We start from the raw sequence: 15,326 nt of genomic DNA, 5'->3' as shown, positions 1-15,326 counted from the left end.
GGTAAGAAGAAACTCCATTCTACACAGGAAGATGATAAGCCTTCCTATGAAGCTTCGCCAGAGCCAAAGAACAAGCTCCCCTTGCTAGCCGAACTGGTGCTCAGGACCCCACACAGCAGACACTTTACCCTCTCCTGTCCTGGCATTCTTCCTATGCTCTCCCCATATGTCAATAATCAATAATGCTGAATCTATGAGCATTTAAAGAAAATTGGATGCATGACATCTGAGGATATAGTTAGCAGATGATCTTTAAAGTATAGCAAGGCAAGAAGGGATAAAAGGAGACAAGGAAATGATTGGTATGAAAAATAGTGTGTGGTGAGGAAAAATGAGTCACATGGAGAGAAATGCAGAGCAGTAGACACAGAACAGGCAGGTGGGTAGAGGGGGAAAGGCCACACGGAAGACATCCAAACCTCCTGTAAGCTGCAGGTATTTTAAAATATTATGAGGGCATTTGGCTATACTTCAGGTTCTGTATCTGCAGCCTGTCAAAGCAATGTTTAAAATGTAATGTTAGAGGCCATATAGTAATGGCTAAAGCTCACAATGATAGTCGCTAAATTACAAACTACTCATACATAAAAACAACTAAAATCTAGAATGAACAAATATTCAACAAAGTGCCCACGCTTCAAGAGAACAAAGTATAACAAACATATAAAAAATAAGGGAAAGGTTAACTCATAGAAAGTGAGAGAAAACTGTAAAATTTAATTTAAAATAAAAAGATGAAATAGATGCCACAGCTAAAGGTAGCTCTTTGAAAATACACACAAGATGGCATTCGTGGACAAGGATGAGCTCAGTCCTGGTGTGACTTGATGTGCTGGGGGGGGGGCTTTTCTGTGGGAAGGGGATTGGCAGATAGAGGGAAGAAGGTGGGGCAGGGACCTGGAGGAGTGGGTATGAAGTGCATATGTAGATTAAAAATAAATTTTACAAAACACAGGAAAGAAAAGCTTTAAGACAACTTGCTTGAGGAGATGTTGCTTCACCTGAAGAAAGAGAAAAATGCCTTCCAAAATACTCAAACATATTGAAAAAAGGGGTAATTACATATCCAAGATAAATTTAAAAGATAATACCTTTAAAACAATACATTTTCAAACTTCAATGGAAATGGGATGTCCCTAGAAATACCTAACCTGCCAAAGCTAACCCAAAAAGAAATAAAAAAACAAAGTACTCCTATAATTATTTAATATATTTAAATAGTAGTTCACAAAACTTACAAAGATGGTTTTGTTAAAATTTTTCTAACTTCAAAGACTAAATCATTTCAATTTTATACAAGCCCTAAGGTACAACAGAAGAATGAATAGTACTGAACTAATTTTTACGATATCAGAATAACCTTCATAGAAAAACCTGACAAAGAAAGGAAAAATAGAAAGTATACAAGCCACTCTCACTTAAAAAAAAAAAAAACAGCTAAAATCCAAATTTAGCAATTTTTTTCTGATTTTAAGAGATATAAAAATGAAATGTGAATAACATTAATACTGTAAGTGGTATTTATTATTTTTTAGTTAATTTGTAGAAGTTGCAATTGTTTATTTTAAATCATGGAAGAATGTGGATTCACTATCTCAGCATCTATCCAACATTGCCCTGAAAGCCCTCACCAGGAAATTAAGAACAAGAAAAAGAAATTCCAAACATAAGGATTAGAAGAACGGAACACATTATTCTTTACTGATCACGAACATCGGGAGAAAATCACAGTCTACAGTTATAATTTCTATTCCCTTGTTCTCCTTCTATTAACTCTGCTGACTGCAGTCTGGCGTCTTCCTAAGTTCTGAGTATAAACTCTCTTGAACCCAAGAGTCCACTGACCTAACACACTCCAGTTCTTACCTGTATGTCTTAGCATGCCTCACCTGCTCTGAAGCTCTCCTGTACCTTACTGAATTTTCTTGGTGTTCTCTGCTATGTCCTTTTCTTATACTTGGCATCCACATGCCAATATTCATTCCTTTGATTTCAAACTTTATGTCTATGTGGTATTACTCACTCTGGGGGTTATGAGCACAAAGCATGTTTAGGTGACCCAGAGCAGTACCAGTGGTTCCCAAGCTTTTATAGGACATGTAAGGGTGTGTCAACATGTCAAAACAGAGCTCAGTCACCCTCACCTATGTAGTAACCTGTACCAGAAAGCTAGGAGTCAGCTATGACCCTGCCTCCCCCATCATTCCTCACAATCAATCTAGCTCTGATTTATGCTTTCCAAAATCTCTCTATGTTCTCTAACTTCCTTTGCTTAAGCAACAACCTTGACTTGGTCCTATTATCACTCTTGAATAACCTTGTACCTGGTTGTCCTGATTCAATTCTGAAGAGCAAATGTGATCAAATCTCTCCCTATCAAAAGCTTTTGGTGACATTAAGTTCTCAGGCTAGGTTTAAAACTCCTTAAGCACATTCCACAAGGTCCTTAGAAAAGGGCCTCGCTTGCCCTCTCCCCACTGTGCCCCAGTCTTCACCGTCTGCTAACATCCACTCCTTCTGGTTGCTTTCCATTGTTGCTTCTGTTAAAATTTTCAGCCCCTGGCTCTTGCAGGACTCTTTACAGAGTGCTGAGCTGATAGGCGGGAGCCACCATAGTATTAAGAACTTGTTACTTTATGTATACTATTTTAAATGTCCTTTTATAAACTATTATATATGGGAGAAATGCATTTGATTTTATTATGGAATAACTAAGTTATTTCCCCTGTTTTGTAGAGTATAGAAAGTCTGAGTGAAAAGATTACGCAGGTCATCTTACCAACTATGAAATTCTTGAAAATTAATCTATTAAAGGCTCCTAAAGAAGGAGTGGAGTTCAGCAATCACATTCACAAGGATCCAAACTCCTGCAAAGCTCCAGTCGTGGCAAAACTAACATGGAGACACAGCCAAAATAACTGTGTGGTCCTCACATTGAGATTAAACACTTACTAAACCTTTAAACTCAACTACCTTCCCCTATCAGACGTTTCGAGAGAAGCTCCGCTCTGTGAACAGAGTTTATTATGCTCTCCCCGGTGATCTACCCCACACCAAAAGGAATTGCAAGCATGTTTCTTTTCACACAGCTTTCTGCCAAGCCATGCTACGCCTTCAAAGCCAAATGCCTTCCTTGAATCTAATTAAAATGAAGAAACTTTTAATAGCTTCAGTAACTCTTAAGAGCTGTACTCAGCTCTACCCTCCCATCTTTCTCTCATGACCAGCTCCCTCCAAACAGAGAAAAATCCAACCCAACTGAAAACCAGATCCACTGAATGCTACTAGGGAACGAGATGCCATGCCGGCCAGCTTAAGCTACAAAGACAGAGTCTGAGTAATGAAAAACCCTTAATCAAAACATCTGAAAACGAAAGCCTCCACCATACACACGCCTTCTCCCTCCTCACTTGTGCTTTCCTGCCGCCTCTCAGAATTTCAGCGATCTCTGAGACTGCTGTGGTTAAGTTCGTGTCAATGTCAACCAAAGAGAAAAAAAAATCACTAACTTGGAAGGTTATTTAGGACAATTGTCTTTCACTGCCTTACTCCTCCCACTCCAGCTGGCTTGACCTGATACTAATGTTTAAATGTGAAACAACAGCCAAGGACAGTTCCCTGGGGGCTCTTCTCGGGACACAGGCACAAACACCGGGCAGAACGCCCACCCCCACCCCCACCCGCAGAAGAAAAGGGGACACTGGGTCTTGTGGCTACATCGCCCTTCCCCAGTCAGTTACGGCTCCACACACCCGTCCAGCTATTCTTGGATCAACTCACATCCCTGGATCGCATCTGGCTGTTCCCCTCTTCCTCGCCTTAAGCTGGGCAACCCCAACCCCCACCAGAGCTTCTAGGGAAGGGCTGAGCAAACACACAACCCCACCCACCTGGGCTGGGTCTTCAAGACCCAGGCTGGTGCGTTGCACCCCAGCTCCTCAAGAAGCTTCCGCACAGATGTTTTCGGCCTGCTCTCCTGCCCTCCAGACGAGCTGATCCGTGAGGCGCGACCCGGAGCGGTACCGCAAGGTCTCCCTAAGTCACCTCCGACCAGGGGCGGGCAACAGCGCCCGCCTCCCCGGCAGCGGTCGAGGTCGGGCAGAGGCGCGGCGGGTGGCTCAGGACTCGGCTGCTTGACCACAGAGGTTGGCGCTGCCCCTCGCCTGGCCGCTGGGCTCGGCCACAGACCCGCCCTCCAGGGCTCACCCGCCCGCGGAGTCCCAGCCAGCAGAGCTGAGCAGAGCGGGCGGGCGGAGTGGCCTGCAGCCTGCAGCCTGCAGCAGGCAGGCGGTTCCCTTCCTTGTGGTCGCGGTCCCTCCTCCCCTTCCCTGGCGTGGCGGCTCCGGGAAGCGCAGGTAGGGACCGCCGCTGGGGAGAGCCTGCCCACAGCCTCCAAGCCTCCGAGATTCTCCAAGGAGAAATAAGGGAACTGCTCCTGGCATGTAGCGTGCGCACACAGGCTCCTGCGAGGTCCTAGAGTGGCCCTGTGCTGAAGCCCTCTCCTTGACAACTTTTAAAAGGCCAGCACGCTGCTGCTAAGAAAACTCAGGAAGGCAAAAGACATGCTCTTCGTGAGGCCGTGGCAGCTGCAGAAGGACTCCCTATCCCCAAAGCAGAGTGAGTCTGCATGCTTACACCCCAGTAGGAATGAGCTGGAGTGGAGCAAAAAGTCAAACATTCTGCCCTGTTGACCTAAACTCCCTTAAAAGATGGCGATAGACAAGGACTGCAGGGACTGGCAAGGCGCCAGACAAACACACACTTCTGACATGCTAATGAGACTTCAGGGTAACTAGAGGCTCTACTGAAGAAATAAACCGAAACGAACTTCTAAAATGTACACACCTGTTCTCCACGTACAAGAGTCCTTTACTGGCCAGAGCAGCGCTTAAAGAAAATTGATGTTTATTTAACAAGTCCAGAGGACTTTGTGTTCCCTTAGATCGGTGACCAAACTATTTGTAGGACACACAGGGCTCACTCAGAAAAAGTGGAATCCATGTCTGGAAAGTTTCACAGTGTCTTTGAAAATTACTGATTGATAACTAAGCATACTTGGCAATGAAGGATACTAATCTTCCCCTTTGGGCCCAGAGACCTAGACAAAGAATCCAGCCACAGAAGAGGTCCTCAACACAGCAGGATGACAACAAAGGTACTTTGTTCTAGAAGGCAGTTTACAAGGACACTGAAATTCGGACAGGACCCTGCACTGACCACTTTACATGACCCTGCTCACCCGTATCCCAGCTTTCAGATTTGGAAGTGGAATTCCAAACAGGTATAAATTTGCCTGAAGCTGAAGCAGCAGAGTTGAGATGCAGACTGATCTGGCCCCAATGCTAGGTTCTTTCTTTTTTAGTCATTGTTCATGCAGTCAATAAAGCTATCAACAACATGCCACGCCCTGTGCTAAAGATATAATGAAGAATGCTGTGTCTTCAAAGAGCTCTGGTCTGCTGTATGTAATGATGCAGTGTGGCAACAAGAAGTCCTGGGACAGGAGGAGCCCTAACCTAGTTCTGAAGGGTGGAGCCTGGGATTAGGATGTGGCCGTCATCCTTAGAGCTATCTTGGAACCTCGCCAGAACAGTCATGGAGAACGTATGTTGGGATGGAGAAAAGGGGAGTGAGGGAAAATGGGGATGTCACATTGACAGAATTTAGTCAAAACTGGGGATGAGAAAGAAGGATCAACTAGAGATAGTTCCTAGGATCTCAACATCAGTGGTAAATCTATGAGATGTATGAAGAAATAAGTTTTAGACAAACTGGTTTTGAACCTATTACAGAAACATACTAATTGTTTAAAAGGCAGCTTGCACTGTGATTCAGAACTCGGGAAATTAGGTCGGTATCTAAATAGTTGTGTATTTCTAGTAAAGAAGTGGGCACTGCCAGTCCAGGAAGAATGCTACAGGATGCTGCCCACTAACTACTAATATATAAGGCGTGGGCAGAAGCAATGCTTCAGAAGGTGAAGGAGCAAGGGAGAGCAGCAACAAAGGACAAAGATGCAGAAAAGGAGAGAGGTTCCATGGAAGCCACAGAGAATGCAAAAAAACTGTAAGTAGCCAAATGTCAAGTCCTTCAGAAAGCAAGCAAGATAATTTAAGTATCCTCTCACCATGTTTACTGGAACACATCTGTAATCCCAACACCAAGAAGGTTGAAGCAAGAGGAGCAAGAGTTCAAGGTTATCCTTGGCTACATAGGGAGTTTGAGGTCAGTATGGACTACATAAAAGCCTATCTATCACACACAAAAATGACAAACCAAGCCTCTCATTCTGGTAAGAATCACTTCTGTGGACTAGTGGAACGAAGAAACTGAAAGGAAAAGTAGCACATTTTCAGGAATGAAAGTGGAAAGAGATACCCATATACAATTAAGGCTACAAATATGGAAAGATGCAGAAGAAAAGAGCTCCTTAGAAGCAGGATAAGACACAGAAGCTCCCTACACAAGAAGAAACAAAGGGAACATGCAGACACACACTCTGGGTGAGGGGATGGTATGGACTGATGGAATGGGCACTGACCTTTAGAGAGGACATGGCTAGAAAGGGGTGGTAGCTGAAGGAATTGTCAACATCAGTAAACAAGAGCAGAGGGAGACCAAATGACTGAAGCACTATTGGTAAGCACAGGAAGTCAAATGAACATCAGAGGTCACGCCCTGGAAGAGCAGCAAGCCCACACAATCATGTGATTTCTCTTCAACAGTATCAGTGTTCTATCCAGAGGCACAGCACAAGGTCTACTAACCTTTCAGATGGCCCAGCCCAGTATCTGCATCCATTGTACCACCAGCATCCAGACACACATCTGGGTCACCTCAGCTCAGCAGCAGGAGGCTTACCATGAAAGTATATGATGCTCTTCTAGCAACTTCAAACAGGCAGGTTCCTAACTTGGAAAAACTGGTTTGATTAAGCATACAGAAGTGTAATACCAGAACAAAGAGAATGCCAATGATGGCTCCCACGTATCATTGTAATACTTCCAGGACCATACTCTGGTGAGGAAAAAAAAAAAAAAACATAGAAATATATAATTTATGAGACAAATGTCTTGCTTTTTGATAAAGTCTCAGACCAGGTTAAAGAAAAAAAATACAGCATTAATATTTCCATGTTCTTATAGCTTTCTGTTCCTTTTAAAGATCAACAAAAGGATTATGACAATACCTCAGTCAGTGAAATACTTGCCTTGCATGTAAGAGAACCTGACTTTGAGTCCCAGAAGCCAAGTAAAAAAGCAGGGCATGATGGCTCACACTTGTAATCATAGAGGTCACAGGAGACAGGTGGATTGCTGGGGCTTGTGAGTAAGCCTAGCCTACTTGGCAAATTCCAGGCCAGTGACAGCCCTGTTCAAAAAACAAGGTGGGTGGGATCAGAGGAACAATAGCCAAAGTTCTCCTCTGTCCCTTCCCCATCATCATCAACACACACACACATAAACACACGCATACACACACACCAAAATTTTTCAGCTTATTCTAGAATACTATAGTTTTCTCAACGAGCTATTTAGGTCATATGAGAGCATGCCACAAAAAGTAAAACATGCACGAATTACAGAACCAGAAGGCACAGGACTCAGAAACAAAGGCCAACAAACGTTGAAACTGCCTTAGTTCCCAAAATAAGCCAAAGTAATCTATGATGGATGGGTCGCATCCCTAGTACTGCGAAATCAACAATCAAAGTAACCGAACACCTTCTAAAATAACTGCCAGGGAAAGAGAATAAAGTACAGGTTTGTCAATGTGGAGCTCGGCGGCTTACAGCCATCCCTGTGTGCTTGGAAGCAGGTGCAAAACAGGTGTGTGGCCATGAGGAAAATCTCTGTTAGTCTTCAAAACTATCACACATGTTTTCAGCTGGCCACCAAGTTTACAAACAGGACTGTTTGTAAGAAGCGATTAAGCAGCTGAGACAAAAGTGAGACACACAAGTCTGTATGACTTCAAAGGTTATGATTGCTCTTTTAATAAAGCTTCAGACAGTAGAAATGAAATTTATAACAGCAGATAAGTAGGACATTACATTATGCCACTGTGACCTCAATCAGGCTACTCAATCCCTGTGCTGTGCTTATACCACGTCTGAATAACAAACTTCATGTCTAGGGTAGCGGTGCCAGCCTGTAACTCCAGCACTCTAGAAGCTGAGGTGGGTACATTTCGAGTTCGAGGTCAACTATGGCTATGTATTGAAAATTTGTAAAATGATGATGATGATGGTGGTGGTGGAAGAAGAAAAACTTCACAGACACTACTAATTCACTTCTCATTTATCTCTCATTTCTGAGAAGAAATGTCATGCATTTTACTGAGATAGAATTCCATATTTCTAAAAAGCTGTCTTGATGTACCGTGAAATAATAGCAGTTACTGAGGGAAACTCCCTATGTAGTGTAGCATATTCCCGGTGCACCTACACACAGGTAGGCATCAGATCCGCGTTATTAAGCCTTACAGAACTAACGTTCCAGAAAACATTTTGTTTCGTAGAAGCCCATCGCAGGTTTAGATAAAGACTGAAATGTAAACCAGGCCACTACAGTTTCAGACCAGGGTTGCCACCAACTTCCTGCCTCCTTTAGATCAGACATCAGTGTGCAGGGTCCACCCCCTGCTGCTCACGTGGCAAGTAATGAGTGTGGGAAAAACAACAACTCGAGCCAGAATCAGCCCACGAGTAAGGAAATCTTTTTTTTTTTTTTTAAAATCATTTTCTTTTCCTGTGAGAGGCACAGGCACAGTCTCACTATATATGTAGGCCAAGGTGGTCTAACCTTTGAACTCATGGTCATGCTCCTGCATTAGCCCAGTGCTGAGACTACAGGTGAGTGCCAACACACCCTACACAGCATTCAAATAGTTTCCTTAGATAGCACTACCTTTGTTCAGAGCAAGACAAACAAAACAGCAAAGACCCGGAGAGATGGGATCACAAGCGTTAATTCTGTGAATTCTCACAATTATAGCTGCAGCTTTCATTCGGTGCACACTGGGACCTGGCATTCTGCTTCCTTTTACTGCACTTAATCTTCCAAGCAAACCTTAGAGGCTAAAAGAATTTAATAGTCTTACCACTAAGATTATGCTTTTGTCTATCTAGATTGTTTTTTCAGTAAGAGATGGGTTGTACACTATTTTATTAAGCAAAGAGTTTAAAAATTAAAACAAATATATTTTTCTAGAAATCACGCACACAATAACCTAACTCTTATTCGGCCTTAAAAACCATACCTCCCTAGAACAAAAAGGCATCCGCGCATTCATTAGGTACTACCTGAGAAATGAGAGACTTGGTTTTACAGAGTGACAAACACCATATGAAGCCAGCAATATAATTTGGTTCCAAAGTTATGATCTCAGTTCAGATTTACTTAGAACACTGAACCATCCCTCATTTAAACACACTAGCACATGAAATATGCAAACCACCACAACCAGAAATGCTGAGAAGACACATTTTTAGAAAAAATTACTTTTAATCATTAAAAAGATATAATGGTATGATGGCTGAGGGAACTGGCTGGGTTGCACAAAACAGCATCAACAACTACCATCTGTACAGCACAAACTATGGCACAGACCAAGAGAAGCTTACAAGTGCCAAGTAAAACATTACCTGTAAACTTAGCAAGGGCAAACATGGACCTGTGGACATGTCAGAGCTGTATGAGAAAAGCCAAGCCCAGGAGTACAGCACACACAGCAGACAAAGGTTGAAACTCGCCACATGGCGCAGGAAGAACACTGTGCACTGGGATGTGGTGGCACCCACCTGACTTGAAACCATCAGAAGCACAGTATCAACCTGCAATGAACTTGCGACTTTGTCCACTCCTCATCTGACATTTGCCATTAGTCTGGACTTGGAGCGCACCTTCAATCAGCTCTGCCTTCAATAGGCTCTTCTCATCTCCATTCGAAAACCCTTTGACCAGGTAACTTGATGCCCTACCTACCTATCTGCCTTGGTCTCTGTGTCTATACCAGTTCTCTGGTCCTGCCTTCCTAGGCCCTCTGTAGCCTCTTTCATCCTTCCTTGAATTCAGTATCCTGTACATAAAATACTTGTGTGATCTTTAAAATTAAGATTGTAATAAAAGAATCTGTGATTGCAAATAACCATTCTACCATGGAAAATCATAAGCACATGGTAAACTACAACTAAGAAAACTGACTTAGCTTATAAATGTATTTCATTATTAGAGGCTGTAAAGTATTTTTAATTATTTTATATTATATATGTATATGGGGGGGTGGCATTAGAGACCAGATGTGCACTCTACTACAGTGCCCAGGGGCTGGAAGAGGGAACTGAATCTCCTTGGAGGTGGAGGTGGAGGCATGTGTGAACCAAGCACCTGGGTGCTTGCAAACCTAACTTGTGTCTTTCGTAAGATCAACAAGTGCTTTTAACCACTGAGCTATCTGTCAGCCCTGTTAACACTATTATTCAATAAATTCTGACACTGTGGAAGGAGAAACACTTGTATGTCTGTAACAAAGTACATCTGTACCACTAGTATGTAAATGTGTAAATGTAATCACAACAGTGTGGAGGTGGAGGCAGGAAGCCATAAATTTGAAGCCAATCAGGGCTCCACTGCAGGAGTCTCTCTGAAAAAGAGGCTAATCAATAAATGAAATGCTTAATATGCACAGTGACAGAATTCTTTTAAAGACTGTTTTCAATAAATTCATACTAATGTTTTTTCTTCTACAAAAACATATCATATATGGAATTTGTGATACACATACAACGACAGAATTTTAAAACTTGCATATGAATTTGTAAGGCTTCCACTTTAACCATGGGAGAACAAAATGCTCCATCTCTGCATACAAACTAAACATAAAACCAGTTGTACATTTCTGATTTTATGAAACTCAATTTCTAACTAAAAGACAAATAAAATTACAACAACAAAAATAAGTTAGGAATCTTAATTCAGAAAATAAAGGTTAAACATATGTGGAGAAAATAATAAAATGAATGCAGAAATTTAAAAATCCCAAAGACAAGAAAAGCACTAGTTCCAACAAACAAAAGGCATTTTTACAATATTTTAATCCTTAGAAAAAGGATAATTTATGGAGATGCACACTGCTCCACTCAGATGTGGAAATCCAGGGGCACAGTGTTGAGCAGGACAGCAGTGGAGGAAAGCTGACCCTCAGTTTTCCAGAGGGAAGGCAGTCAGCAGCTTTCACATGCAGATGTTCGCTGTACCCTCGCATCCCTCCTATCCAGATGTCACAACCACCTTGGACAGACCAATGTTACATATGTTTGTTAAATGTGGCATCATCAATGCATCCCAAAGATGGAAAAACCGGTTATTTCACAATTACCCTATTTGAACAAGAGTGAGTTAAGTTCTGAATTTTGATGGAAAAGGAAGTTTTCATTTCCTTTGATAATACTAATTCTGAACACCTTAAACACAATAGCTTATTAGATAATTAGGCATGTGACACCCAAGCAATTTCTTTAAAAAAATTCAACTCTGAATGACCTACCCCTTCTTGTTTAGTAAAGAGATTAAGGCAGTCACTCAACGCCACACAAGTGTCTCTAGAAGCTTCGGAGACAACATCAGCTTTCTGAAGAAATGACGGAAGCATATCTATAAACAAACAAAAATTGGGATGCACAATGAGTGAGAGCTGAAGCAATGTTAAAGTGAACCACAAAAACACTTTACATTCACTAACTCCACGTGCCCTCTCTGCTGTGAGAGCCGGGACCCAGTATGTCTTACCACCGTAGGTAAACACCTGCTGACATCTCCTCACTTAGTGCCTGAAAAGGAAAAAGCCTTTGACCAGCCTGCCACCCCCAAGGGCAGCGAAGGCTCACAGGACCTGGGCATTTTGTGACGCTTAAGGATAACAGTCAACAAGGGCAGACAGTGCTGCTTATAACAGCATTTCCTTTCATGACAGTCTCTGCTGGGTAAGTAATTTTATTCAAAAGTGAAGCGCTAAAAAGAGACAAAAATAATTCTGTGGTTGACGTGGAGGCTAACGAATCTGAAGGCGGCATTAATTCAACTTCCTCTAGCTCTTATTTGGAAAAATGTTTGGCATAAATGGGTATTTGTACTTTCAAAACTGTATCCCCTGTGTAAGCCGACTGCCTATTTTTATTGCCTGTTTTTGTCCCTTAAGCTATGGACAGAGAATGAAATGGCATTATCAGACCCTGACCCTGTCAGGCAGGAGAAATCTTAAGCATTTTTCCATTAAAAAACAAAACAAAACAAAACAAAACAAAACAAAAAAACAACATTGGTGAGAAAAGGGAAAAAATAGACATTTATTGCTTAAAAATGAGTAAAATGTTGTGAATATCTGTCCAAATGGATGCAAGAGAATTGCTTGGCTTTTTGCTAATTACACACAATGATCACTTAAATTTATTCTTCTAACCAAATAAAGTTCTTAATATTTAAGAAAACTTTTCATTAAAATAAAACTGAAAAAGAAAAACCTGCAGCATTTGTATTTCAAATAATCCTGACTAATTTAAAACAATGCTGAAGCCATAAGCAAGGCCAATAAGCCAAAGAGATCAAGTGAATCAAATGCCAAAACCTTAGCAAATGTCAGGCCAGAGGCAGTAGGTCCCATTGAGATGCAAATACTTCCGGCTGAAGAGAAATGATGGCCTGAGGGGAAGAAAGTGTAGAATCTCAGGCCAATCATCAGAAACAAGTGTGCAAGTTGTTCACAGTCATCACTCTAAGCACCACTGATAAACTCTAAATACCAATCTTCCTCAGTCTTATTTTAAATATTCCAAAATTGTCCACATTAATGTGATTTAAGGAAAAGGGACCTATTTAGGAAGAATATTTATCTAAATTCATATGGCAGAGGTGAGCAACAAAAGGAAAAACTGAGTAAGCAAAGAAAGGAACCCTCTTCCGGAACACCAGGACCCAACAGCAAGCCCTCTAGCCCTCTTTCTCAGCAGCTCCCCAGGGACAGCCGCTCTGACCACACACAAGTGACTGAAAGCTGCTGCTCCCTAAAATAGACGACTTCATATACACTACCTTTTGTTTTGGGTCTTTGATACACACTGTCAAGGTTTATTCTCTACTTGCTTGTTAAATGGCTAAGAAAGTGGCACATGCTAGATGTCTGGAACTCCCGCAATAGAAATGTAACAGATGTCACACACAACTGTGAGACACACAAGAGAAAAACAGACTCAGCCTTTGTCTTCCACAGATGTTCTGGGTAATCTAGTAATTTTCCACTTTAGTGACACAAATGGCGTTATCATGAAATCATGGATTCTTTTTAAAGTAAATACCACCACACAGCTAATTAGCCCCAATAAACCCTAGGTTGTAGATAATTTCTGATTTAAATACTTGACTAATACAAAACAAATATTAAGTATCCAAACACATAAAGAATACTTAAATGTACTTCAGCTAATTTACTATACAAATTTTCTACACACACAGGCATACACACTATTTCATTTCTCTGGCATACTACTGTAAAAATAAGGTCTTGAGATGAACCTTAATTTTTGTGGCAGTTTGCTTTCCGACCTGAGGACCCCTGGCTTATGATCCACCTTAGAACTACACAAGACCATTTCATATGGGCTTGTATCTTAGACAATGATATTTACCTACTGTCAGACACACACAAAAAGAACTACTGAAGTTTAGAAAGGTGAGCAAATGGGAATCACTAAAAATATGTTTTAGGCTGTTAATATTTGGAAACTAAACTGTCATCATGAATGCAAAATGGCCACTACATGACCTTATATGACCTCCTAAAGGAACGTTATTGCTGATTTTGAGGGAAAAATGATTTTTGTACTAAAAATATTTTTAAAGTCATTAAAGCTGCTAGAAGATCATACTGGGAAAAGCCTAACTTTAGAGGCATATAAAAAGCTCACAGTCTGTCGTTTCTTATGATTATACTCTACAATTTTTAATTGGGCAAGTTTTAAAGACAATGAAAGGTACTTGTTTCTTTTGTCTCTATAGCAAATTAAACCTCAATTCAGGCAACCTTCTATCTAGAAGGAGTCCATGCATCTCTGTAACCCTGAAGACACACAGCGCTCACGTGAGCAAGGCTGTTTTCTTAGCAATATTAGTTTAGCTAGAAGAGCCTTCTACTTTATCTCTCCTGAACCTAGGTTTGAGATACTACTTCTTTAGGTATCACATGTCCCGTGAGTCACAAGTTTCTCCACTCGGAGAATATATGTTGCCTTCCCACCCCTAGCTCAAATGCCATCCTCCTTATAAAGCTTCCTTAGCGATGTCTGGGGGGCTTGATGGCAACACGAGCCAATGCATCTGTTGCTCCACTCTGTTATCCATGTGAGCTCTAGAGCTCTCTGCCACACAGCCTACCTGGTGAGCAGCAGACCAGAGAGACACCATCTCATAAAAACAATGGCGGCATCGCTCTGGGGAATGAGCTCTGGCCTGCACACGCTCTCCTGCATGCGCACACACAGAATCAAAGTGACTTTTCAGTCTGACTTTTCTGCCAATCAGAATCATATCAACATCTCAGAAAATCATGCCTGTTTCCTGAAAGTGAAGAAAATGATATATACAAATTAAAAAAAAATTATCTTTTAGAAATATCTACATAAAATTATAACCTGAAAAAAAAGAGCGATGTAACAGTATACATGATATAAGATTTTGAATATGTTTACCTACTGGTTTAAATTAAGCTGTTAGTTTGAAAATAATCACCCACTAAGTGTGTACATCAGAATGCTGTTTGGTATCTGCGTATTATCTGTATGTAATTTACACTAACTGCACTAAAGTATTTGAGATATATAGCCCAGAGTGCAGTATTAAATGGGTTAAATAACAGAAAGACAGTGATGTGATGAACTCAAATAGCAAACAAATAAAGCATTCTTTAAAAATGCTAGCTATCCAGTGAAGGAAGCGATTATGGGTGAGGAGGGAGAGACGACTTGAATCTTAGAGAACAATAACATCGCTGTTGCTAAATGCAAGCTGGATAAAACAGCCTATCTAAAACACTGGTCCTCGGAGAAGACAGTGTCACAGTCAGGTCAAGGCGATCTGGAGAGCTGGGTAAGATTTCAGGTACCATTTGCTGAGCAGCAACCATTCAGAAGGCACCATGCCAGGTGCTGAGATGAAGGTCTAAGAAGGGCATGTGTCTTGCGCTTTTCTTCTCCTTTTATATTCTGGTTTGTTTGGAATTTTGTTTCTTTTCTAAAGAGAAGAGAAAGGAGGGGCATCTCCTTTCTTGGCATCTCC

At 41.5% G+C, this 15,326-nt stretch overlaps 1 protein-coding gene across 3 annotated transcripts in view; it reads right to left on the bottom strand.

Annotated features, from left to right (window-relative positions):
* Osbpl1a (oxysterol binding protein like 1A) overlaps window positions 1-15,326 on the bottom strand; it is a 165,303-nt gene that overhangs the window by 81,231 nt on the left and 68,746 nt on the right. For all 3 annotated transcript variants that reach the window (XM_055625377.1, XM_055625379.1, XM_055625378.1), the window contains one exon: window positions 11,548-11,654. In XM_055625377.1, the coding sequence (XP_055481352.1) occupies window positions 11,548-11,654 (107 nt within the window). The remainder of the gene's footprint in view (window positions 1-11,547; window positions 11,655-15,326) is intronic.

The sequence above is a fragment of the Psammomys obesus genome, unplaced genomic scaffold (genome assembly GCF_907164565.1).
Source record: "Psammomys obesus unplaced genomic scaffold, mPsaObe1.curated_primary_1811, whole genome shotgun sequence".
Taxonomy (NCBI): domain Eukaryota; kingdom Metazoa; phylum Chordata; class Mammalia; order Rodentia; family Muridae; genus Psammomys; species Psammomys obesus.
The sequence above is the reverse complement of the archived record's forward strand: the minus strand, read 5'-3'. Positions and strand labels throughout refer to the sequence as shown.